General features: G+C 46.8%; 1 protein-coding gene across 1 annotated transcript in view; it reads left to right on the top strand.

Annotated features, from left to right (window-relative positions):
* The window catches only part of LOC126517819 (negative elongation factor B-like), a 41,591-nt gene extending 16,340 nt beyond the window's left edge, over positions 1–25,251 (top strand). Inside the window, exons 4-12 of the mRNA XM_050167619.3 lie at positions 6,618–6,763; positions 8,485–8,587; positions 10,292–10,387; positions 12,455–12,514; positions 17,374–17,530; positions 18,333–18,553; positions 21,748–21,858; positions 23,139–23,294; positions 25,080–25,251. Coding sequence (XP_050023576.1) covers positions 6,618–6,763; positions 8,485–8,587; positions 10,292–10,387; positions 12,455–12,514; positions 17,374–17,530; positions 18,333–18,553; positions 21,748–21,858; positions 23,139–23,267 — 1,023 coding nt within the window. The 3' untranslated portion in view covers positions 23,268–23,294; positions 25,080–25,251. The remainder of the gene's footprint in view (positions 1–6,617; positions 6,764–8,484; positions 8,588–10,291; positions 10,388–12,454; positions 12,515–17,373; positions 17,531–18,332; positions 18,554–21,747; positions 21,859–23,138; positions 23,295–25,079) is intronic.
* Positions 25,252–27,539: the final 2,288 nt, after the last annotated feature.

Raw genomic sequence — 27,539 nt, 5'->3', positions numbered from 1 at the left:
GCGGGCTACTTAGTGGTGGATATTGGAATGCATTATGTAACCGCGCATACGACAACGGACGAAGAAGGAAACACACAGGACAAGCGCGGAACTTCAATTCCGGTTGTTGAAGTTCCGCGCTTGTCCTGTGCGTTTTCCTCTTCGTCCGTTGTCGTTTGCGCGGTTACGTAATGCATTCCAATTCCGACATGATAACGCCGGCGCAATCACGATTGAATGACGACAGCACGATTACAATGGAATCACAAAAAAAATGACAGCGAGATGAACGAAGAAGGCCATATGACGAAGACGGCGTGAGGACGGCTGTATGACGTCGATTGTATAACGGCAATTGTAGGACAACCACTGGTCTCAAAATTTGCATCGTGGTTCGTCTAATTGATGGCGTGACAACTGTATGACAACGATGGCCTGGACACAACTGTATGACGACGATGACGTGATGATGACCGTGTGATGACGACAGCGGAGCGACTACAGCTAGACGATGACGGCCTGACGTTGATGACACACAAATAGTGGCCTGACGACTTGCCGAGTGGCACATACTCAGCGGTGCAACCGATGGGGCCTGCAGAGTGCAAATATTCGGGATCGCGCCACAGCTAATGGCGAAAAATTACTATTTTTATTAATACTGTCCACCCACAATGGGTCATTACAGGAGTGGAACAAGTACAGAAAGAACATACAAAGTGTTACATTCCTTGGCGGGTAGTGGAGCATCATACATCAATGTTGATTTTCTAGGTACAAGAATATTCTTTCAGATGAAAACTAGGTATACAAGATCAAGAAAGTGTGTTGTACACGAAGGCACTCAAAGGGGCATGCATAGGTAATGCCTAGAAAGACATACAAAGTGTGTCCAGACCTTAGCAAAAGTAACGTACGGTCTGATCGGAACATTGCACTTCTAATACTGTCTACAATGTTGAGCAAATATTCTAACGAACGAACACTTTCTGGAAGACGCACTATAGAGGTGTACTCATGAACAAATTAAGGTCACAGGGGACAAATTATGTAAAATATGTAGACTTAACTTTTTCCTGAAATTCACCTATTGATGATAGTTTCACTATAGTGTCTGGTAGCCCGTTCCATTCATTGATAGCCCTAGGGAAAAAACTAAATTTAAAAGAATCAATAAAGACAGAGGGAGGGGGAATGTACATACAGTGTCTATGCCTAAAATAGGTGTCCGGGTGGATGATAAAGTAATCGTTTTTATTTATGCTAGCGAGATCATGAATAACAAGAAAGATAAATTTTAGTCTTTCGAGGAAAGTTCTAGATCCTAGAGAGGGTAGATTGGCAATTTCGTTAAGTTCTAAGGGGGAGTCATGCCGCCGATACTTATTGTAAAAAAAAAACCTTAAAGCGATGCGTTGAATTTCATCTAGTTTAGATTTATTCGTTACCGTGTAAGGGTCCCATATTATTTTGGCGTACTCCAAGATTGGTCTAATGAACGTTTTGTATGCCAGAATTTTTATTTCAGGAGTTGCGCTGTGAATGCGTCTTCTTAAGGACCATAGTGCATTGCGTGATTTGGTACACGCGTCATCGATATGAGCATTCCATCTTAAGTCGGACGCAATAGTAACAACAATATATTTATGAGCGGAAACCCTTGTTAAGGAAGTGTTCTCAATGGACTACGTATAAAACAGAGGTTTATTTTTTCTCGTAACCGTCATGACAACAGTTTTGTTTGTGTTTAATACCATTTGCCATGTGTCACATTATTTCATTCATTTAATCATCCTTATTCACCCCCATCACATACCCTTGTATGCCCTGAGGCATTTATCCTTGCATTAAAGAAAAAAAATGTGTCACATCAGGTTTTAATCTTTTGCAAATTTATTTCAAGAAGAGTCTGGTCATCGGGTTTTTCTACCTTATTACACATGACACAATCGTCTGCGAACAGCCGAATGGGTACTGTAGTATAATTGGGCATATCATTAATAAAAATAAAAAAAAGGAGCGGACCCAAAACGCTGCCCTGAGGTACACCGGATAGTACCCCTGAGGGATCAGAGCGACAGTTTTCAAGCACAACGTATTGTTCTCTGTTGGAGAGATAGGATAAAAACCATTTAGTGATCATCGGATTTTTGAAATTTTTACCAATCTTTAGGAGCAGTTTAGGGTGGGAAACTTTATCAAAAGCTTTGGCAAAGTCAAGGAATATTATGTCTACTTGTTTGCGTTCGTTCGAGGCACTTGCGAGATCATATGTTAATTCAACCCACTGAGTTATTGTAGAGTGCTGCTTACAGAAACCATGTTGGCAGCGATTTAGGATATTTAAATCAGCGAGGTATACGGATAATTGTTTGGATGCAATATGTTCTAGTATTTTGGCACATGTACTAATTAATGAAATAGGTCTATAGTTATTAACATCCAATTTATTACCACTTTTATGAATCGGAACAATTTTCGCACACTTCCAAGCAGATGGGAAGCAGCCAGTAGAAAGTGAGGATTGATAGATAACTGTGAGGTATTTAACGGTTCACTATGCATATCTATACAAAAACTCATTAGGAATGTTATCGGCTCCTGGGCTCTTCTTGCTGTCTATGTTCAATATGAGATTTAATACACACTGTTCATTTATTTCAATGTCATTCATTGGGGGTTGATTGGGAACTTCGTCAAAATTAGGTGTGGAGCAATCGTCTTTAGTATAAACGGTAGAAAAAAAAAAACTGTTAAGAGACTGAGCTCTGTCTAAAGTATTATCCTTACAGTCAGTGCGAGGCGAGGCGTTGACATATCTCCAGAATTTACTAGGAGCATTTTCGAGGAATGGTAGCAAGGTAGTGTTGAAGGAGTTAGTTTTTGAATCTTTAATAAGTTGCTTAAATTCCTGGCTCATATTCTTGGTAACATTAATGGAATGTGGGCTACCAGACTGTCCAAGCACCTGACGCCTTCGCTTTAATCTCCTTTTTGCATGAATATTGTCTCTGGTGGTTATCCATGGATTTCTTTTTCCAGTGGTCTTAAGGCGGTGCGGAACATAGCACTTTATGCAACGTTGAACCACGTTGGAAAAATGATCCCAGAGTTTGTCAATGCTCTCAGCAGAACGGTGCATAGTAATGAAGTCTTCAACTGATAAGGCAAGGTGATCTAATATGCATACATCATTAGCATCTTTAAAATTCGGGATCAACTTTCGCAAGCGGTCCTCCGAGATCCTTGCATCAAGCCTAAAGCATGTGATAACCATTTTGTGGTCAGACATTCCATCCTCAACCGAGCAGCTGGAAAGATAGGGATGTAACCACCCAGAAAGAAATACAAGATCTAGGATTGAGGAAGTAGCCGCACACACCCTAGTATGTTCTGAGACAATCTGGGATAAATTAAAGCAGAAGGTCAAATTAAGCAGTTCTTCACAGGATCGAGGTTAAGATGAGCCTGGATCCATTGTTACCTAATTGATTCCAGGTAAATTAAAGTCACCAATCAAGCATATATTATCTGTGTGGCAAAGACTTGCTTCCATAAATGCTCTAAGGTTTCCCATTACGCTGTCGGTTGAGCCAGGAGGTCTGTAAAATACACCTATGCAAAGTGAACGGTTTGAAAGCTTTACTTTAATCCATAGAGCTTCGATATTTCTGAAATCCGGCAATACTGTGTACGTAATGGAATTTTTTACAAGTAATCCTACGCCCCCTCGTCTACTGCATCGGTCCTTTCTCAAAAGAGTGTAACCGCAGGGAGTAACCTCAGCATCAGAAATGTCATCGCAGAGCCGTGTTTACGTAATGCCAACAATATCTGGCTCACGCTCGAGTAGAATACTTTCTAACACATCTAATTTATTCAGTATGCTGCGGGCGTTAAGATTTATGGTCTTTAAACATGCAAGGTCGTTTGGTTGAAGTCACGCATCCCTGCTTATTGAAGGATCCGAGCACGCGTACCGTTTATGATTTACGTCATCCCAAGCGTATACGGTGTTATTAATTTTTATGTTATCAAATATGAGCTTAAATTTAGCACCCCTCTTTCTTTCCTCGAGTGCCGAGTTCCACAGGCCTTTGCCCGCGCTATTAACTCTCATAGAAAAATCTTCCTGGACATTAAACTGTGTTCCCCTAAGCTTCGAACAATTGCTCAGTACCTTCTTTTTTTCCCTGAAATCAGCGAAGCGCAAAATAACCGGCCTGTTTCTTCCGTCTATCTTCTTACCAAGCCTGTGGATACGTTCAATCGAGTTCAACTTCACTTTCAGTATTTGCTCAAAAATGTCAGAATTTACTTTGCGCATAAGATCTTCGTCTGTTTCTTTGTCTTCTTCTGCTATACCCCTAATTATAAGGTTATTTCGCCTTGAGTGGTTTTCTATATCATCAATTTTTTTAGCCAACTTGCCCATCTCACCATCAAATTTACTTACAGCACAATCAAGCACCGAAAGATGCTTATGAACATCGTCTAAGGATTCAAGCTTTTTTTTTCAATAGCTTGAAGTCTGCTGTCAACCTGCGAGAGGAAAGCCTCTGATGCTGCCTGCTTATCTCTAATTTCAGTCACTTTCTCAAGTAGTTCTTTTTGAGACAGCATGAGCTGCTCAAGCATACTATCCTTAGATCCTGGGTTTTCTTCGATATCGCCAGAAAGTTTCAGTAGTAGGCTTATTACGGATACGCATTCAGTGATACAAAAACCAAGCAATTGAGCAACGAGCCAAGTAAAGCTAACGAGTTAGAAATGCCCTGAAAAACACAGGCTGTTTCAGCACCACATGGGCACCGAAGGAAATCATGAACAGTGTAGGCTCGATTTAAAGCCTCACAAAAGGGCACATGTTTATAACAGCAGTATTACTGGACATTACATTACTGGGCATCGCATTTGGGTACGCTAAACCACCGCGTGCAAGTGCAATAATGATTGCGGGTCATTCCGCAGTCGGCTCATGAACCGGCATTGCCCTGGTTCCTGGAATGGCACCTTGGAGCGCTGTCCTTGACGAATTGGCGTGAGGGGCGGTTTCACGTCGTTGTGTTCAGGGGGGCGTTAGGTACACGAGTGCCGCGCTGATTTCGCGCGCTTTGAAAGTGCGGTAAAGGCAGTGGAAGAAAACATATAGGCAGGGCGATTGCTGGAGTCGATTTCTTCGACCCGGCGCATCACGAACTGTGCCTCGCGTGTTCCTGTTTGCGTGTCAGTGAATGTATAGCACCCTATATTACTTCGTATCGTCGCGCAGCTTTGTTCAAAGCTGCATGGCATAGTATATATAGCTAGTACTGCGTCCACCAGCCCGGCCAATACAAGTCGTTTATAAGTGGCGTGATTGTAGGCGTAGTTTTTCGGTAACATAAATTACCAAAAAATGTTTCTAGATTAATAACGGGAGCGCATTATATGCCCCATCACGGGAAAAGTCATCGTAGTCGCCGTGACCGAAAGATGGTACCGGAAATGGCCGACAGCAAAATAGTAAAAAACCCGTAAACATATGCTCGGATTTCTTCGAAATTTCTCAAAGCGGTTTCTATAAACGAAATAATGTCCTTGAAAAAAAAAAAAAAAACAGGACATTTTGGTTGGGTCGGCAATTCAACCCGGGATGAATAACGACCTCGTATCCCGTACGCTATGGCGGCTCCGCGGTTCTGGTTGACTAAATGTGGGCCTAGTGCGTGCGTCATTGCGCACTTCACGTCGCGGATTGCTCTACGGCTTGGCAGGTGGCGTGCCGAGCGGCAGCAGACTGGTGGTTCCGTGGAAGCAGGCGCCAGAGGGGATCTCCGTGGAGGTCCGCGTCGCAGTCACATGACGCCAGCGATGTCGGTGGTGTCTGATAAGACTTATTCTCGTCTGAGGGGCAGCGTTCTAAAGCCCAGAAGGCCGAGAAGCGTCTGAAGGTGTGGCCTAGTGCGTGCGTCATTGGGCACGTGATGGCGCAGCCAATGGGGAGGAGGTGGCGCCACGTCACGAGCACATTAGATAAGCGCGTTCGTGAGTTCTGAGCTCTGCAAACGATATAATACGCTTTCGCGTACCCATACATAAGTAATCCTAAGTGATTCTGCCGAATAAAAAAAATCTAAACACAGTTTACCCACATGTTGGCTGTGGGAGATTGCACACAAATTTACTCGGTAGGCTAGATTACTCGAAGAGACGAGCGTTATTTCGTAACGAAAAGAGTGGACGTTTGACTTGTTATCGAGAATCCGCTGGTTACCTTTTAAACGCACGCTTCAGGCGGAGATATAGCAATTTAGGAATTCGAACGGGTGAGTTCGCAAGGCATATACATTTAGAGGTAATTTAGAGCCCAGTACCAGTTTCGGGACAGCCATTCCCGATATGCGCGACCGAATACGTTGGCATTCTCATCAAACTTGTCCCGTACGGCTGCAAAGGAAGGTTTGATACAGAAACTAGTAGAGCACCTAGCATATCGCCGCAAATTTAGTGGCGCCGTTCCAACTTAATAAATCGTGTTTTCCATTCGACGAGTTCGAGAAAGTACGGGCCACATTTCCCCTGGCTATAGAGTTTTGCACGCGAGCTTCTGTTTCTGACGTAACCGACGCAGAGGGAAAGTTATACCCCGAATGCAGATCCAGGAAATCACGGCTATAGACCGTTCCCACAAGTTCGCCTGGTGCCTCGATGCCTGCATCCGGGAGAAGAGCATGGATGCCAAGAGGTCTCGAGAGCTTCAGGCCATCCTGGAGGTCAAACGCGGGCAAGAAGAACTCCTGTGGTACGTGTCCGCCATTAGAGCCGCTCTGGTGTCCACTGCGCAGCTTACTTAAACTGTGGTACGCAATGTGGCTCTCTCGAATCGACTTCTGCGCTTGAGGCGTGTTCAGGCACTGTCTCTGAGGCCGCGTGACATGAGCCACTTGTGCTTATATGCAATGGCATAAACTATCCCTCTGTGTCGCCCGGCCCATAGGGTTTCATGCAATAATTGTAGAGGGGACTCTGGCGGTAGTGTCTACAGGGCGCTGCAATGGAAGCGGTTCAGCTTGCATGGGAATTACGCGAGGTACATGGACTTGGCTAAACTTCGTCTTTCTGGCTGCAAACGGCTACGCGACTTTCTAAACTCGTCATTTTGAACAAAATATTGCGTAATAAATGATTCGAACAGAGAGCCTCTAACACAGATGCCAGATATTGAAACCGTCACGCCACGGACACATGCAGTGGCAAGCGTCATAAAACGTCGTCATGAATTTGTTGCGGACAGGCCAGTGCCTCGAGACGCTTGGTGCGTTTTGATTGGGCCACTTCGGCAAGATGGACCGTTGCAGTTAGTAGCGATTGTGCGTGTTCGCAGCGCCTGCTTCACTTCGGAAAGTGTTGGTTGCTCTGGGATTCGGGACAGTGAAGGAAGATAAAGCGCAATAAGCCAAGTCACAAGAACGCATGAATCAACAAGCATAAAGATTGGACAAATGCACGTACTTTCCATCATTGCCATGGGGGCTGAACGATTGCAGCACCAGAGTTCTCTCTAGTAATTATTGTAGGAAACTCTACGGCCTGGCCCACTCGCGCTTCAGAGTCGCCGCGCGTTGTGTTACCCGTGAAACAACGGTTTAAGGATGAGGCGTTTGTGTGGGTTTCGAGATCACCGCTCGCTAGTCAAACGAGATCAAACATGGCTTCCGAGATCGAGTGGCGGTCTCCTCTTCTTTCTTTTTTGATATTGTAGGCCATGGCTGAAACGATCAATTTACTTTTCCTTTCGTGAGGTGGTGCTGTTACTGCGGCAAAAATGAGTTACCAAATGTAGATATTTCAGGCGCAGCATTCGGAAATGGTGCAGGAAATGTGGACCTTGTTAGCGCGCCAAAGGCGTTGGGCTGCAGGGCAGCGTAAATTTATCCCGTGGCGGAGCCAATCAGTGGGTGTCCAAAACCCGTCGTTCATGACCTGTTTCCTGCTCTTGCAACACGGCTGCATGGAACCCGCGGGAGCATGATCTTGGAGATCTGCATCTGTTGTCTAGAGGGCACGACACACACACACCAATATATATATATATATATATATATATATATATATATATATATATAAGCGTTTTTAGCAGTGACGAGCGCTCTAGTTTCCACTTTCTGCTTCACACCACTGGTCGTGAACATACTAGATTAACCACTGTACACGATTCTTACAGGATCGTGTGCAGTGAACACTGTGTACATATAGGACGGTGCATGCGTTTACTCTACGGTTGAGCGCACGTGGCAAGTCATGTTACGATACTCGGCGTCTACTAGCGCGAACAAGATATGTTTGAGTATGTTCAGAGGTCACTCTAGAGTCAATAATTCGTTGCATCTCAATGTAGTCCGGGTATTGGGAAAGCTGTTTCCTCGACCGTGTTTAAACCACTTTGATCAAATACAAGGAATTCACATAACAACAACACAAGGAAAAATTGCATATAGCAACGAAATCTTTAAAAAATTTCAGCGACCTCGCCATGACGCTGTGTGACCCGTACGCTATCAACTTTCTTGGCCAGTCAGCTCTGAAGAGCGTGACCCACCTCATTAACGTCGAAGGCATGCCGAGGGTGAGTAACTGCAGACTATTTCGAACTCCATGTGTTTGTATTGTTCGATTCATGTGTATTGATTCGCGTGTCTACACAATACCTTCAGCGGAGTTTCAGAAGCGAGCATTGCATGAAGGGAATTTTCGCTGTGAAATTGCGAGCGGATTTCGGAGCCCGTCAAGTGAACACGAGCAGTTTTTTTCCCCACTTTCAGCCCACAATACTGCATCTTGTCTCGCGGAAATACACCAGAGCATACGATATTACATGCTGTATTAAATAGGCGACTGTCTCAAAACGGAGCTTCAAGGAAGTTTTGCGAGGGCTGCTCACGGACGGCTAACGTACAATAACGTCTGCTTCAGAAGCTCGTACCCTGCTGGGTTCCCATTGTGAGTCATTTGATAACCACCTGTGGTCGATGTCATGCTCTGTTCTGCATCACCATGAACTCTTCACTCGCGGCAGTGCAGATGGATAGCGGCCCTAACAGATAGTTTCAGAAATGCGGACACGTGATACCGTAGACTTACGCACCATTGAAGACGACACACAGCGCGATTCCGACTAGTATGAGATGTACGACCTGTTGTGCCAACAACCACCAGATTTCTGATAGATGCCAACAGACTCGGAGAACTACGAGCTGCCCTCTTACAAACGCGCCCCAAATTCGGACCATTTGCATATCCCACACGCTCAGCTTTGATGATGTGACGTTCGAGTGAACTATAACGTGCTGGAAGGGTTTCCGTGTTGCACAGAGCTTGTTGTTGTGGAGTAGAACACACGAAAATTACGTCGGAGGCGACGAAATTGTTGCTACATACGTTAAGCGAATTATTCTCGAATCGTTTCAAACAAATTAAGTGCAAAAATACATGCTATGCGTGCAAATATGTATCTTATTTTCGACCTGTGTGATCATTTACTCGCACTAGCGAGTGTGAGAGATCTTTCCCTCCCCATCCTCCTTCTTCGCTTCCTGCTACGACTACTCGATGTCTAACCCCGGGCAAGATTCAAGCACTCTAGGGTAAGCCGCACTTGACGGACTGTAATGCGGGAGCATTATATGAATTATCATGATTGCACTTCCTCCTGGTCCAGAAGCATTACTACCCACATTAAAACATTGGGAGGAAATATATATCTGTCCTGCTCTCGTGTCAGGATAGGCGCCACAATATCCGCACATTTTATTACACAGTGTCTGGCGTTGGCCCAGTCTTGATTCCGTCATTTCCGGATCAATCAGCTTCTAGAAGTTATCGACTTTCAGTGTGTAAAAAGCCTCGCGTATCAACCTGCACTTCTCAGGCTTAAATTTACTCAGTGCACATGTGGTGTCAAACAGTTAAGAGGTCCAGGCGACTGCTGTTGTCCGCAACCGTTGTCTTTGAAGCCAAGTGACAATGGAATATTATATCGCTTTCCTCGCTTCGCATCACACTACCTGGGTGTTTTTGGGCAGAAATGCGGACATCCGTACTTCTCCGCGGGACTGGAATTCTCTCTAAACGGAAATATGCGCCAACATTCCTTCGCATGTATGGAGAATTGAAATTTTATACTGTGATTTCTATGTATACGGCTGCATACGTATGCTGCGAAAAAACACACACACACACACACACACACTATGCATAATTTTTTTTGTCACGATGCACTCTTTTTATTATTTTTTACGTATTGGAGAGCTGATGCATTCAACGTGCGCAGGACAACCATGTTTTGGTGCTATTGCTGCGCATGCTGGCTCTGGGCATGGAGGCGTGGACGATGTTGAACACCGAGAACTACACGGAGCCGAAGCTGGTGAGCTGAGGTCCGCGGAACGAGCGCAAATTGAGAATTTTAAATGGAACAGCATCGGAGGGGGGGGGGGGTGAGAACACACGGCGGCGCCACCTGCTGGCAACACCGGAATGACATGTAAAGTTGGATCACGTGCCGGAGCGTCTGCTTCAGCACCGTCGCGTATTTGGTTTTTCATCATACTGCCGCGGAATATCGCTTTCTTTTTTTTATAGTAGCTTTGCGCAATAGCGCTTGTTCTTTGTTTTTAGTTTGAGGTTTCATGCACTGTGTGAGAGAATCCGGTGGTTTCTTCGTGCCCTTGGGGGTTAGGTTCTGCTCTTCGTGTACCATCACAGGAATAAAAAGCACGGCTGCTTTTAGAGAGGCTCGACCGGGGTTAAATCCTGGCGACAAATTTTAAAGAGCGGCATATACATGTACGAAATAACAACTCGCACCCGCAAGAGTTCATCTGTCGAATAGGTGAAGCGAGATACGCGAGACTAATTCAGCAAGTAATGCATCTGGCAAAGCGTTGTATCTCGTAAATCGACAGCTAGTTAGTTTGTTCATGTGAAGCGATATTGTCCTAGGTGCTTATAATTTATTGGTAGGTTTTCTTTTTTTTCTAATTCCGCGCTTACACGCCTGTATCACGTCGTTCGGATCAGTCAGATCGTTATGTTTGGCCGTCTACGTAGAAGAGATGCAGTTTATTCATCTGCGTAAATCGATACTGCCTCACTTGCCAGCAATACTGTTGGTCGATAAATATCTGTTGCAGCTTAAGTTTTATCGTCGGTACAATGCCAACGCGCGCCTTTGTTAGCATGCATACTTGATTTACTCTGCTCTCTCAATAAAGAGCTTTCTCTCTCTCTCTTATTACCTTAGCACCCACGGAAGATCGCGTAACCTCCAACGTATGGCGCGCGAGAAGACGGCGCGCATCAAGCCACACCAGCCTTCTCGCTCGCTCTCACATGCTATCCGTCGATCCCGCAGTAGATCACATGACCTTCGACGCACAGCGATTGAGCCGAGCGAGCTCGTCGGTCTAGGCCGTGCATGCGCCCTGCACTCCGGTGTTTGCGACGGAGCGTGGCGACTGCGCAGATGAGTAGCCGCAGCTGTGGCTCCGTTACAGTGTACTAGAATATTTCTAGTATACGCTCTAGCCTCGTGTAGGAGCGTAGGCTTGAGCTGCGTGAAGGTCGTCGCCTGTCGGTAATATACGGGTTATCCAAGCGAAGCACAGGCGTGTTCCGGCTCGACTCTCGGCTTTCTTTAGGGGTGAACAACAGGTAAGGATACCGTGCCATACGAATCCCGGCCGGACCCTGTGGCCATAACAGAGCCCTGCTCGGATCCGATTGCGGCAATTTTTCATGTGGAAACCCAAAGCACCTATTAATTTGGGATGCTATCCGGTTTTGGAGACGCACCCTGCTATAAGCGTTGAGGTTCCGCGAGAGCCACGGATCTGGCCGCGATTACACTTGTGTTTTATTTTGCCGGTAGGCACCCGGTGACGGCTCCATTCTGCCTCCCGAAGTCGTAGCGGATCTTCTACGACAAGGTCGTCTGCGGTTGGGGAAGAGTTGGGTTGGGGTCAAGAGACCAAGCCTAGACATTTTTATAGGACCAGCTACCACGAAGCGATCTTCCACAAGGAACCGTTGCACCTGGCCACGGGTCATCCTTGTGCATCCCGCATACGAGGCGGATGTTCAACCACGAGGCCGCCGCTGTGCTTACTTGGTCACTCGAGACCACTCGAAGCGCGTGATCGCCGATGCACTTCGAACGTCCGCATTATTGCTATAAAGATATTAGTATACTGGAGCATATTGAATGCCAAATTTCTGAATGGTATACGAATCGAATAACGAAGACTAAGACTTCTCCTTAGAAGCAGACTAGCAGACAATTTTGGGCGGGTCGAAATTTCCGTGTTGCTAGTCTTTGTCGCCGACATTTTGAAGCTCAGATAAGAAAGATGCTGTAGGTGGTATAGGCGTGTTCTTGACATAGGTTTCGCTATAATCACGATCATTTTGTTTGTACGTGGCGTGTTTGATGCAGGACGTGCAGCTCGTCACAAAGTTTCTGCCATCTCTCATGTGCCTCATGGTTGATGATCAGGTGAGAAATACTCTGTGCATTGTTCTTATCGAAGTTTCCCATGCGCAACATACTTCGAGACGTACCAGTACGCCAATTATCTTTATAGAAACACGTCGCAGTAGTAGTAGTACAACGTGAACTTTAATGATAAGTAAAAATGGATACGATTGTTTATTTAATCAGTTCTACCCTGTCAAGAGAGCTCGCACAAAGGAGCGGTGTTACATATTACCGTAAAGGAGTGTTAATAAGAAGGCACAAAATTATTATTATGTATGCGATGTTAGGCAAACGTAAAAAAAGATACAGTGGACAAAATTAACCGCACAAAAATAATTAAGTGTTTCTAGACATAAGCGAAAGGTAAAATGGATTCCGAAATTTCAAAAAAAATTACGCATATGCAATGGACATCTTGGAATCTACGTGAAGCGAAGCTCTCGTGAAGTGGTTATTCAAATGCTGAATTTTTATCACGGTAAACTGAGCCAAGTCTGAAGAAAGAACCGACGTTTCGGAACCGCGCGCGAGTTTCCTTTTGTTCACCGACTTCACAAGGAACGCCATGCGCAGTTCAGAAACGTCGGACCTTTCTTCAGGTTTGGTCAATTGACCGCGTTGAACTTCAACGCAGACTGCAGACCCATTCTGTTCTCAGTGATTCTAGGCTTTATTTAATCACTGGCGTGGATTACGGCCCCATCTGTACTAAGTGCGACCAGGGAGTGTTCGCCACTCGGGAACACATTCTCTGTGTATGCGAGGGTAACCCTCCCCCACAATCATTACTGCCAGCTCCCTCCGAGGAGGGTTGGAACCAGCTGCTGACAAGAGCAGACAAGAAAACACAAGTGGCACTCGTCTCGTGGGCCCGAGACGTCGCTCCCCCTGGGAGCCACACTAGGCCTACCTGACCTAACGTCCAACCTTGCATTGGCAAATAAGATTGTTTCTCTCTCTCCTAACGACGTATTTTTGAGCCCCTCAGATTGAAAAAATAGCCTAAATAAAAATGAGGGAAACCCGCACTACCAAGGTATAGCAGGTTTAAGCCAATCAAAATTAAATGAAGAGGGCTTGAAACCCGAAATATAATTTGAGGAAAAGCCAATGGCTGAAAAAAAAAAAAAACGTGGTAAGCCGACAGAAAATGTATATAATTACAAGTAGGGGACAGGAATGAATGTCGGAATACCTGTCTGCAGTAAGTGGCGTGTGACGTCTCGGGATTCGTCCAATTCTTTATTAAGTCACCGAACATGAGGAAAAAACAGCAAAGGAAAGGGAAAGGAAAGAAGAAAGAATTAGGACGGCAGAAGAGGGTAGGGCCAGAGGAGGCCTGCAGGTCCAGCAGGATGCCGGGCATCTGGAGCAGAGCTTTGGGTAGGCCGGGCTGCACAACCCTGGAGACGTACTGGCGTGTAGTAGGTTCCTCTAGACAAAACGCAGGGGTATGCTTTTGAACGCTCGTGGGATGGCGTGCTTCTCGTACATGTGACCGGAGGTCTCCGGTGGGTGTGACTTTACGTCAGGTATCAGAAGCATAGTGCAGTCCGCTTGACTGAAGCTCGACTGAAGATCTGCAAGAGACCTGAAAGTGGTGGCAAGCAGGTTCAGTTGGTGTATCTTGGGCATTTAGCAATGTTTACAGACAGGGAATGGAGGAAAAACTAAAGGGCCGAGTCAAGAAAACAGCCATTCCGTCTATAGTGTCCCCGGAGACGAACTCCACCTTAGTTGGCATAACTAAGGGCACTATAAAGCGAAAGGCGAAGGGCTAGGTGTGAGGGATATGGAATGGAAACAGGGAAAAAGGAGGGAGGAAGGAAACCGACGAAGAAATAAGGGATGGTTGAAGAAAAATATTAGGAGGAGTCCGGGAAAGTGAACGAAGAAATGACGCGATAAAGACGAATGAGAAGTGCCCGCTTTCTTTGATCGGTAAGAAGGGAGCGGTAAAGATCAGGTGTTACGGTAGTGGGGTGATTATCTTTAAGGAGGTTAGCAACGTGAGAAGTAAGAGGACAATCGTTGAAATAATGGAGCAAGTGTGTACAAGGATTGCCACAGGCACAGTTACTGTGAGATAAAAGATGAAAGCGGAAATAATAGAAATGGAAGCGGCCATGAGCGATGATGAGGTGAACAATGGGTCTTTTCGGTGGGAAGAAAGGGGGAATGCAAGTGACGCTTTTTATTCACTTAAAGAGTCCAGTGTCGCTGTTCTCTCGCGTCCAGTGAACATTTCACTGGGCGAAGGAACAGGCACGTAACTTTGATTTTATGGATGAGGGAGTGGCAATGAGGAACCGAGAAACACCATGGGAGGCGGCGGAGTTAGCGAGGAAGTCCGCCACCTTCGACGCCCTGATGTGCCGGCACATGGAAAAGAGACACCCGTCGCCGGGTAGAAATGAAAAGAAGGAGCTTCTTGATGTCCCTGAAAGAGGTATTGGTTGTGGTGAAGGTGACTCTCAATGAATTACGCCTGACCAGGCCAACTTTTCGTCGAACCCTAGACTACTCAAATGCTACAAATTTGTCCGTTTCGTTCCTGCGTCTTTGGGGTGAGGGAAGCTGGCCCGGGCGCACGTTCCGTCGCGCACCTGTGGCACGCGTTACGTGACACGCGCAGTTATCGCCTCAAGAGATCTGGTCGGCGTTAGCACGATTGAAGTGTACAGCTGATTGTGGCTTCATTGGTTAGGGCATCGGGGCTGCGGTGCTGTGGGAACCGAGTTTCGATCTCACCATCGGCCGGGCAGGCAGGCGATGAACTTTATTCGGATCCTGAGGAGCGACTCCGAAACCCTCTTACGAGGGAGGAGCCGTTGCGGGCCGCTCCCACGTCGGGATGGGCAGGCCGTGCCTGACCGCCGCGCCGTCAGGTAATTTTAACTTTTTTTTAGGCATGACCTATTCGGTAAGACAGTACGTAGCACCAAGTAGCCACGGCAAAGAAAGTCCGGCAGAGCTCGCAAAGAAAGCTTCGCTCTAAAAGTGGTATGTTAAAGGTAATTAATAAAGGCAAAATGAGACATCCAACCAAACGTAGCTAAGTGCTACAAAGGAAACCCATACGGGTTCCTCGAAGGAAAAGCGTCACGGTTGTAGAAAAATTCGTCCTGGTCGGGGGCTTGGACCTTGGACCACCCACCGCGTCTCCGGGCCAGCCGCTCTACCATCTGACCTAACCAGGCGGCTAGCAGATGGCAGGGCGAAGTCGAATTTATCAACAACTCGAAGCAAAGACAAAAGTATGATGTACTAGTTCTGCGGATACTACTACGTCAATGTCGAAAGTATGTAATGCTTTAGCCTTGCGACCAGCAGTGTCAAGACCTTTAAAGCAAACGAGCATGCCTGGATGTAACTGTGCTATTGCTAGGCGTTACTATTGGACTTGAATTGGTTCAACTGCTGGGGGAAAACTGATTGACAGGGATGGGAACCCGTCGTTGTACATTTCGATAGACGAGATGTTGATTGTATAGTATCTTTTTAAACTTGCAGTATACCTTTACGCGCCATTCTAGTGGGCTAGATATTCTTATGATCGACCTGTCAAGAGTTAGAGACATTCAGGCGTACGTTCCCACGTCAAGATGATTTCCCTCGTCCCAGAAAAGGCTGTTCGGTATGCCTGGACCTCGACCTGTCAAATGTGAGAAGCATTCAAGCGGGCGTCCCCATGTCAACATAATTACCCTCTTCTCCAAAACAATGTCAACCCCTTTTATTCCCGGAGCTGATATGGAGGGAAGGACGACGGAAAGAAAACCCCAAGGGCAGGACGTCGCCGACGGCAGAACCTACTTCCACAGGCTCTCCAAGAAGGCAACGATGACCATCAGACCGCAAGGGGTAATTAAGGCCTTCATGGCCCCCGTATACGCTTGACCTGTCAAGTGTGAGAAGCGTTCAAGCAGGCGTCCTCCATGTCAACATAATTGCCCTCTTCTCAGAAACAGTGTCAACCATTTTATACCCTGAGCTGACACGGAGCGAAGGACGGCGGAAATAAAACCTTAAGAGCAGGAGGTCGTCCACGGTAGAACCTACTTGCACAGGCTCTCCAAGAAGGCAACGATGACCACCAGACCGCAAGGGGTAATTAAGGCCTTCATGGCCCCCGTATACGCTTGACCTGTCAAGTGTGAGAAGCGTTCAAGCAGGCGTCCTCATGTCAACATAATTGCCCTCTTCTCAGAAACAGTGTCAACCATTTTATACCCGGAGCTGACACGGAGCGAAGGACGGCGGAAATAAAACCTTAAGAGCAGGAGGTCGTCCACGGTAGAACCTACTTCCACAGGCTCTCCAAGAAGGCAACGATGACCATCAGACCGCAAGGGGTAATTAAGGCCTTCATGGCCCCCGTATACGCTTGACCTGTCAAGTGTGAGAAGCGTTCAAGCAGGCGTCCTCCATGTCAACATAATTGCCCTCTTCTCAGAAACAGTGTCAACCATTTTATACCCCGAGCTGACACGGAGCGAAGGACGGCGGAAATAAAACCTTAAGAGCAGGAGGTCGTCCACAGTAGAACCTACTTCCATAGGCTCCCTACGAAGACGTCGACGACCACAAGACTGCCAGGAACGATTTAAAGCCACCCTGGCCCCCACGTTAATGAGAACTGCTGGAGACTTGGATGAGAATCACAACAATGTACCAATGAGGTGAATACAATTTTTTTAATTTTTTTATCATCATCTCGATGCCTGGCTTCGTCGTCGTTTCCTGATTCCTGCGCTGAAGACCCACCTCACCCGGTCTAGATCGTATCAGTAGGCATACTATTTACCGACAATTTAAACAGTTTCTAACAATGGCGTTTGTTCTAATTCTATTTTTTTTTACTTTTAATGTTTCAGCTACGAAAGCTGGACTCCCGCACGAAATCTCAGGATGATCAGGGGTCAGCCAACGCCAATACTGATTACTCGGGACCAGTTCCTGATACGTTTCAGGCGTACGTTCAGGGGAATGCTATGGCCAGTGTGCTCGCAGTGTTCTACGTTTTGCACGTTGGTTAGTACACATGTATCTTGGTTTATGTAATTCCACATTTATGTTTGTCATTACGGATTCTTGGTCAATTTGTGTTGTTAATGTACGCGTGTTCTATCATGAAAGCCGGTCAATTCGAACAGAAACGCAGAATTGCGAGATTTTCCTTCACAGAGTTCATACCAGAATGCTACTCCTCTTATCATACAATGAATTGTGTGTTGTACGTTGAGGCTTGAATAATGTGACCTGTAGATAATGCGCAAGATATTACTGGGGAGGTATTATGTAAGAGTCCACCGAGTGGACATGTCCATTTCGTCTCTGCTGTTGAAGTTCTGATTGGCTGGGCTGCGCTGCGTGTCCGCAGCAGCCAGGCGTCACAACCAACCAGCACTGCAGTAGCAGACGACATGGACATGTCCACCAGATGGACTCTTGCAGAATACCTCCCCAGTTCAGCTGCTACAGTTTAGCCTCTCCGGTTATGGTGTTTGGTTCGTTAACGCTACTGTTTGAATGCCTCCATCTGTGCACTTACTGGCGGCCAAAATGCTGCCACAGCGCTGCAGAGGAGTTACGAATAAGTGCCGCAAATTCGCATGTTATTAGAAGGCATTACCTTCTCGACGTTGATAACGTAATGTCGCTGAAATACGGCCGATCGTATAAAGCATGATTATTTGAAAACGTTGCCCGTTGACTTAACGCTGTCGCATTCGGGTCGAAGTTCGACAGGTGGCCGAAGGGCCACTGTCCTGAGCTCCTGGTCACGTTGTCGAAGTTGCCCAGCCAACAGTCGCGGGCGCGTGCGTTCGCGCAGCTCGTCAGCGTGACCGAACGGGCCTGCTGCGTGTGCTGGGCACCCTGGCCACGGCCGAAGGCCGGCGTGCTTACCGGGACCCGTTCCTGCACACGCTGGTTGGCCACTTGACTCAAATGGCTGACCACTTTGCCAGGGAGGACTTCTGCATGGTCATTTTCGATGACTTCTTCCTCCGGGGCTTGAGAAGCAGCGCTCTGAAAGGCAACAGGCACGCCGAGGTACGCCGGATATATTGGGCGCATGGTCCTTTTGTGGCTGTGCCTGCCACCCCCTGTGTGTTTTCTCGTCTTCCCGTTAAATTTTTTTTTGCCCCGACTTCCCTCATCCAGTGCAGCGTCGTGAACGGGTGAACGCTGTGCATTTGTTCTCTCTCTTGCTCAGTTTTAATGCGATAGCATTCAAGGCGAGCTTCAGTCACATTTAGTGCAGCCTAACGCAGGGTCCCAAAAACGCCACGAGAGAAGAATGTGAGAAACTGACACGCGAGGCACGAGCCTTAACTTTCGAATGAGCGACTTCGGCACGAGAGACGCATATGGGCGATCGTGACCTAATGGTTGGAGCATTGGGCCACCGAGTTTGAAGACGGAGGTTTGATCTCACCATCGGCCGCGCATTTCTTTGTGGCATTACAGACGGACTTCGCTCACTCTGGAGGTATCGAAAAGGAAGCTCGAGCTGTGTTGAGCGTACGCAAGTGCGTCGCGGTGTGTATGCGATTACAAGATTGTAAGAGACGTGAGGTGCAGAAACGTCACTTGGATGAATGTGAATGTGGCCAGGTCGCCCGGGAAGCACGTGCAGGCACCCACTGTGACGTCATGATCTCTAAGAGTCAGCAATGTCAATTTATGACCTAGTTTCTTGTGTGTGTTGTTTTAAAGCGGGTGGAGGGGCGTTGTGTCCCTTTCAGTAGGCAATAGCTACTGATTATTTTGTTTTTGTGTGGTGTTGTGCAGCCGGCAACATGCGGCAGCCCTCCCGGAAATGCTGTTTTCTGCAGCTGCCGGCAGGTGGCGACACAAGTTTATCACAAGTTTACGCTTGCGCTGTCGCGGCAGCAGCAGCTCGGTTTCAGCGGCGGGCAAATTTGCACTTTTTTATTTTAATAACCAGGCAAATAACTGTGCCGAGGTTTATGCTAAACGATGTAGACTCCAAAAATGCGATCATTTAGCAAAATTTCAGCAAGAACAGTGCCGCAGTGAGCGCAGAACCGTTCTTTTTTTCTTTAGAATGTACACGGCGAAATATGCAGGACCCTGTACACGGCCGCTTCGTGACTTTGACGCAGGCTGCGTTGCTGGTTCTTCGATAGACAGTTGATACCGACAGTTGATAGAGAGTTGATACCGTATGCACGTCATTCAACGATACTCCGCAACTTACGGTTTACGGCAGCGCTATATCGGGGAACCTATAGGCCTATGCGCGCGCCTGTTGATAAGGTAGCCCAAGATGGCGGAAGGTAGCGAAAGCAGACGACAGCAGCGGATGTGACGTCACGAGCATACGATGTATTTTACGTGATCTCTCGCCCGAAATGTAGTGAGCACCGCTTCTGTAGTGCGCGTTCTCTTGCGGCAGATACCCGAGTTGCTTACCAAGCGCTCGTATCATCTCAGTTAATGTTCTCACGGATTCCTGCGGTCTAACTTTTCCAGTCGAGGACCCCCATGTACGCAGCACATCACAGCGTTCGCTTTCACTTTGCCGGAAAACTAGCATTGAAATTATATAAATGGAAATACTATAGCGAGCCACCGCCTCGTACACGGCGTGATTGAAGGCTGAACGACGTCACGGTTACACGACGTACTTACAAGCCCCCCCTTATCACATTTCCGCCGATCAGGTGAAATACCTCTATCCACGAAATATACATTGGCGCTCGAATTAACATTTTATGCAAAGCCTATTCTCGAGCAGCTCGCGACAATGTTAACTGTAACGCCAATGAATCTCTTAGGATGTTCTGGGGGGGTATGTATGTATGTAGAATATGGAGCTGGTTCTGATGATTTCTGTTAAGTAGACATGATGTCACTGTACTGCTAGGATTCAGCTTCGCGAATGCAATATGTGTCCTTAACCAGTTTCCTGGACGCTGCGATTTATCGTGCAAGTAATTGCCCCCTCTTTCAGAAATCCAAGTGAAACAGTGCTAAAACGTTCTATTAGACGATTAAAAATATACTCAAATGACAAAGAAAGAAAGTGGTATTTCGATATAATATCCTCAAATATGTGAGATTTCGGGCACCGCTAAAAACCAACACCGCGGCGTCTTTGGGCTTGCTTTATTTGTTTGAACTGCCTCAACGCTGTTTTTTATTTTGTACCGCATAAGGCAGCGTGTCGGTTCCCAAGACAAACGCGATGTCGGAATTCAGTTTTAGAAGGCCTTGCATAAAATTATGGGATGTTTACGTGAACTTCATTTAATTGCATATCAGTGTAGAGCAGCAGCCGATGCCTTTGATAAGTCCCATCTACTTGTGTAGATATATGCTGAATACGATATTTACAAGGGGAGTTTCCGGATGACGAGATTTCCGAACCAAATCAAATATCAAAGTCGAGTACTCGGTGTAAGTGACCCACGGATTTCAAGTCTAATACAGATATTTTTTAAAATATTTCTATATGATGCGAAATATGAAGGCCGCGTGGTGTCCGTTAGACAAAAGAAGGTGGACTTGTTCACTTGATTTTGTACACGTAACGCGGTTACACTTGCAACGCTACGTCGCTGCAGATCGTTTTGGAGAAAGCTGACAAGGGGCGGTCGCCCGAATAACAGATTACTTTTCATAAATAGGAGAAACAATTTCTTGCGCTGACTGGAGGCGGGGCAAGTGTATTGAGGAGCTATTGAGAGCAAATCAGCTACTCGTGGTTCCGCTCAAGAAGTGGGGCCTGTCTACAGCAGCCGCGGTTAACCCTGCCGCAGTATCATTTGGAACAATCACTACTTGCAATTTGCTTTCTGGCAGTGCATCGGTAAGCGGTCTTATTGTGTAATATTGTTACGCGCAGAGAGATACAAAGTAACTACAATGCATTTACAAGAGCAGAGCAACCGGAGACCAAGATGGTAACCATCTCGTGCCAAGCCCAGATGCCCGCGTCTTCGTCTTCCCTTGCGTCGTGTCTCGCAAGCGCCTGTTGTGTGGCAACAATATGTAGGGTAGCAAACCAGGTGCAACCTGGGTAATCTCCCTGCCTTTCTTCTTTTTCAGTCTCTTACCCTGTATTGTCGAACTGAAATGAATATTCGAACATTGCAAATAATGAATTGGCAAATCCGAATACAAATCGAACATAGAAGACTTCGATTTGCATTCAAAATCTTGAATTCTCGAACGGTCTTATTTTTTTATTCCCTCGTCGCGTATGCCGTCTTTTACAGACTACGAGGATCACTGCGAAGCATTTGATGCGCTTGCTGTGGCATGTGCATGCCAAATTGCCTCCCGCAAGGCTGAATGGCCTGGTGAAGAAACTCCAGCCTTTTGCTCAGGTGAGCTGTGATTCACCGGTGCCCGTGTTATGACAAAAAAAAAAAAAAAGCAGACGGTAGGCGCTGTATTTGTCGTGACAACTGTGTTTGTCATCCATGTAATTGATATCGCAATAAACAATGCGTGGCTCTGCTATCGCAAACACCAGAGGCCACCGAAGCTGGGAGAAGGCCAGTAAATTAGTGCCAAACCGCACACATAGTCTAACTTTTGCTGGGCTTCCCCCAGATCCGCTGGTCTCGGGTGCCTGCGATAGCAGAGCCACGCATTTCTTTTCCACCGTGAGAAAGAGGGCCGCCAAAGCGAGCGCGCGGGTTTTTATCGGAGAGCAATGACGCCACACCACCTTTGTCTCCACCGCGCCGCTCCTTCTCCCCCGCTAGGCACCACCCACCTTCGCCGTGTCGCTATGCTGCATGACGCTATTTTTATACTCTGCTTTCCCCCTCTCTCTCAGGTCTCTCCCCAGCTCGGCAAAGCTGCGGACGTCAAGAGAAACCCAGCGAGGTCCTAACAGCCCCACTGTAAAAAGGAAGCTTGTGTAATTGGGAGGGTCCGCTCGACTGCGGTCACGTCCTGCTCGGTTTGCACCCAGAACGCTCCCGAAACGCAGGTTGCGCTCGCTTCGCCCTGTAGGCAACTGCAGATTTTCAGAAACGCGCCCACATACCTAGCAGTGGAACTGCTGGTTACGTCAGAACACCCACCTGATGGGAAACTGCCTGTAATGGAACTGGTCGCTATCCTCTCAACTTTCTGTAGGGCTCTCTTGCGGCATGAAAACCCCTACAAACTACCGCGCGCCGAGCCAGGAGCTTCTTGTAGACATTAGAAATAACAGTGCGTTCTCGGCTGCCGAGAGCGTTCGCACCTGATGATGACGAAATGAAGGAAATGAATTCACGTAATAGTGACAACACGTTCTCTAGTAACAGTAATTACACCGTACTTTTTTTTTGAGAACGGCCTTCCCTATGGCATAGTAAAAGAAGCACTAGGAAAGAAAAAACCTATTCATACTTAACGCAAGCGCATGCAGCTTGAGGTCAAGGACATACCCTATTTTTGCCCAATATGTATCATTGAACACGCACGTACAGTACATCTCGAACACAAAGTTGTTCTTTTTGCGTGTGTGTGTCTACGCATAGACTCGCCTGTGGCCATACAACGTTCCATACAACGTTGGCTGGCTCTTTCCTGAACTCCATAGCAGTGTAGCAATAGAAGTGTGCTATAGCAGAACTGGCTGATTAAGGGATTGAACTTGTCGTTTCAGGCCAGCGAAGACCTGACATCTGCATATAAAGACTTGCTAGAGAAAATAAAATGCGTGACTCCTCCAGCAGCAGGACGCGGTTCAGAAAACCCTCCATTGCCAAGTTCGCCAGCGTTGACATCATTTTGACTTAGAAGGTCCTGCCGTCGAAATAGGGTAAGTTATTTGGTAAGCAAGCAAAATCCATGCAAAAGAAGTTGCTTGCTATTTCCTCATAGAAGGTTCGCAGTGTCCCGACAGGAGAGCGGCCATCAGCGGTGTTGATTATACAGTTTCCTATCTGAAACTAATGCGCTGCGATTGCTAAGCTACTGTGATAATAATAGTCGAATACATAAATTTGTGTGATATTTGTGCTTGTAGACTTAAACGTTCTTATCTGAGAGGCCTATTTGCCTTTGTTTGGGTCATCTTGAAGCAATAATATATTTATAGACGCAGAAGGCAATACAGCTCGGTGGAAATGCATGATAGTAGAGAAACTGTAACACCTATAACCCGCGATTTCGTTGACAAAATGATCTACTTGAAAAGTCACTACCATCGTCAGGCCATAAGTACGAAGTTTAGAGAGATTCATCATTCCCCTGCTGACTGAACCGCCACGCTTGCAGGTTCCGTAGACACTAGCACCAAACTTCCCTGTAGTAGTTTCTTTTTCAGAAAACTATGGCCGCAGTATGTTGTGCAGCTGGGTCGCGGAAGGGTCGTGGAGGGCGTCTAAAAGAGCAGTAAGTTCCGGAGGCTGCAGTAACTGGACTAAGGCTATGACGACGATATGCAATATGCGATGATACGTACATGTACTCACATTTCATTTTTTTAAAACATTGCGTTTCCACATAGAAAACGGAAGCACACGTAATTGCAAGTTTGTTATCGCGAGGTTGCCTGCACGACCCAATGCGCTTCGCAGTGACCCGTTCGTGAGTGAGGACGCTTCCAAAGTTTTCGTCAGGTGGTCCCGGGTGAAGCGAGGTTCCTGCCGCGGCGCACACGACGCTTTAGTTTCTTCATATTCAAAGACGTGAGGCAACCTTAATTGTCGGCGCGCCGTGTGCTCCTTGTTTTTCCTGACGACGTTCACGTAATCGACTGCACTTAGAATTACTCTAGCTTGGGTGGAGTCTTCCAAGCTGCTCCAGCACATTATTAATCCGGATTGGCTTGGGAGATGGCGCTTGTGTCTATTATGAAATACTTCGCCGATGACAACGCCGAAGACAGTGTTGCGGTCTGTGAGCCACTGGTAGGCGATGGCATGAACAGTTACTGTAGTACTGCGATGAAGTAGTGTATCTACGACGAGAGACTACATAAAGTAATAAAAAATTATCGGAATTTGTTCATTTTACTACTTTGTTTTGTTAACTCGGCCTTTCGAACGATTCCACCAGATCTCGCAGTCCCGCAAGGGTCGTATTAGCGGAAATCAACTGCGTATTTTAGCAAGAACGTCATACGCCTGGCCAGGGTCAGCAGCGTAACGAAAGTGGTGCGGCCTTTAGGCGGCTTGAGCTTGGAGACTGTGCTCGGGAAACCTGTAATGGGCTTAAACCTAAACCTAAACTTGAAAGTTTCTTGATAAGCTTTAGCATGCAAGAAATGTACCAGGTGCTTTTATGTATACCCAAATCTTTGAAATGTGCGAACATCTGTTCAAGGCACGTCATTCTTCAGAGAAATGGGGACGGGCGATGCGTTGGTGCAAGTAAATGTTTCATTACGCTTGACGTGAAAAAACAGCGAGAATAAACACGGGAGCCATGCCGCGTAAAATCCTTTCAGTAGACACACTTTTCCATTAATGGTGAGTTTACTGTGTAGTCGGTGCTGAGACATCTGCAACTTTTGTTCCACACCTAGACTTGCACGCAAGCAGCTTCATCGTTTGTTGTGCTCAAGCGACGTCACAGCTTTCGCTCTCTATCTTCTTTTCAGATTACACGTTGGCAGTTGCCGAAACTTGAAGCCGCTGTTGCGTTATGAAGTTGTAGAACTTACACCGGAATTGATGGGCATGAACGAACAGGCCCGCTTACCGAAATCATCCGTCCATACTTCCCATAGCGACTTCATTTGTTCATTTGAAATAAACGGCCAGAAAAATGCCGCACCTTCGTATTATTCGTAATTATTTACACAAAACACGATGAGGAGGGCCTTTGTGCATATGCTAGTCAGTGTGAAAATACACTAGAATGCAATATAGAACTCTAAGTGGCCTTCCCGCAATGTGCAATTCGTAATAACGCTGCCATACTGAGCAGCTACTGAATTATTCTTGCTTTCGTGCGACAACATACGATAAAAAAGAATTCACTGAAGTAACGGCAGCACCCTCACCTAGCAATAATAAGCGCTTTAGCAGTACGTTGGCTGCCATATTTTGGACAGTGCGCACGTCACAAATGGTAGCTTGACACCCGTAGAAAGGGTTTCCTACTAAACCCTTTCCTACTAAACCGATAGTTACTAATTGGTCGTTATCTTCTGCATAAATCCGTAGCGACTGCGGTTCACCTGACCAAGAATGCGCCCGAAATTTCACCGTGGCAAAAACAATGCTTAAGGATTTCTGGGAACCGATAGGCTTCCCTTGGAAAGAAAACCTGCCGACATTCACCACTACAACACTGTGAGGTCGGAATAATGATATCAACCGGTAAAGGAGTAACGACATGAACCGGTAAAGTACATGGATACCCATGAAAAATTATTATAGAATATACTCAGTAGGATTGAGTGACATCAAGACTGCAATGCTTAGCGGTCGTGGTGTTGGGCTTCTAAGCACGAAGTAGCGGGATAGCATCCCGGCCACGGCGGCCGAATTTCAATGGGGGCGAAATGCGAAAACACCCGCGCACTTAAATTTAGGTGCATGTTAATGAACCCCAGGTGGTCCAAGTTTTTGTAGTACCCCACTACGGCGTGCCTCATAATCAGATCTTGATTATGGCACGTAAAACCTCGGATTATAATTAAATTTTTAGATTTACAGGAAGTGACTAATACAGAATGGACGATGTACACGTCCTCCCAATGAAACAATGTATTGCCTGCGAATTATTATTGTCCGCTTCGAGAAATCGTTCCCTACGGATGCCACAGGCACGAAGAATGGGAGCCCAGTGGTAAGTAATGGGTGAAGAACACAGCGGTAATTTCTGTTCAAGCAAAATGTGTGTACGTACTCAAGCGAATGATAGTATCTAGTGTCGCTTTCCGTTTTTGTCTTGTTTCCACATCTTTTAGCATTTATTTTAATCATATATATTCCTGGCTGTCCTCTTCACTTTTCTCATTTATCGCCTCTGGAGAGACGACAGCGCCGCAGTTGTTTTCTTCAGTGTCTGTGCATCTGCGCCCATTTTCGATGCACTATTATGACAGTCACATCGCGGTTTATACATTCATGAGCACAGCACACGCTCACAGTATGGAGACTCAGTGAGCCGCATTACTAGCATTGTAATAGCTTTGCATGAAACTGTGTTGCGAGTTCTCCGAGGTTAAACAAATCTTCCGGGCTTCTTTCCTTTATTATTGAGACGTGTGACGTATTGGGGCATAACGCGTGTAGGTTTTCTCGGTGCAAGGAAGGCACCGATAGAGTCGAGATTGACGCCAGGAACGGCCTGGGCGGAGTGAACCCGGATCGAACCCTTTCAATTCCGATTCCCCAGCGCTTGATGACGCTGAGAGTCATTCCGTCCTACTCCTTTCGATCTACCGCAGCCGGGCAGGTTCGAAGACCGGCTGCAGTACGAGAAAGGCGACCTGAGAACCAGAACGTGGCAACCACCGTCAGCGCAGTTATGCTGGCACCTCCGACTGCCGCCTTCACGTGAATGCAACTGTTCGTCCCTTCTGTTCGCCGCCACCGCAATAGGGTCAGCGGTTCCCGACTTAATTTTATTTCCGCGCTCCCGCAGCTGCGTGTTGCGTATTCCGCCGCGTGATGCGACGCGGACGTTGAACTGACGGATGGACGGACGGACTCGACGCTGATGCCGAGGAAGAAGACAGAGCCATACGGCGGGATCAACTTATCGTTGCGTCAGTCCCCAAGTACAACGACGCCGTTTCGGTCCCCAAAACTGACCTTACATACTGTGTGCTGCAAGGACGATCCACGGAAAACAAGACAGTGCTCGGGCTGCGTCAGCGTGTACGCGCGTTCAGATGTGTGCGTTTACGCTTTGCTTTTCGAGTTCTGTGAGCGTCGAGAAGCCGGGAAAGTCGTGCACATCGTGGCCCCCTGCGTTACGAAATTATAAAAGAAAGTTCGTTCGAATGGTCAAATTTCCGAATAGTATATTCGAACAGCGGTAGCCCAGACGAGAGCGAATGCCGAGTAGTTTTTCTGTTTCCAAATGAAGAGAAGGCGACATGGAG

Source organism: Dermacentor andersoni, chromosome 11, assembly GCF_023375885.2.
Source record: "Dermacentor andersoni chromosome 11, qqDerAnde1_hic_scaffold, whole genome shotgun sequence".
NCBI lineage: Eukaryota > Metazoa > Arthropoda > Arachnida > Ixodida > Ixodidae > Dermacentor > Dermacentor andersoni.
This window is presented reverse-complemented; position numbering and strand designations above follow the sequence as displayed.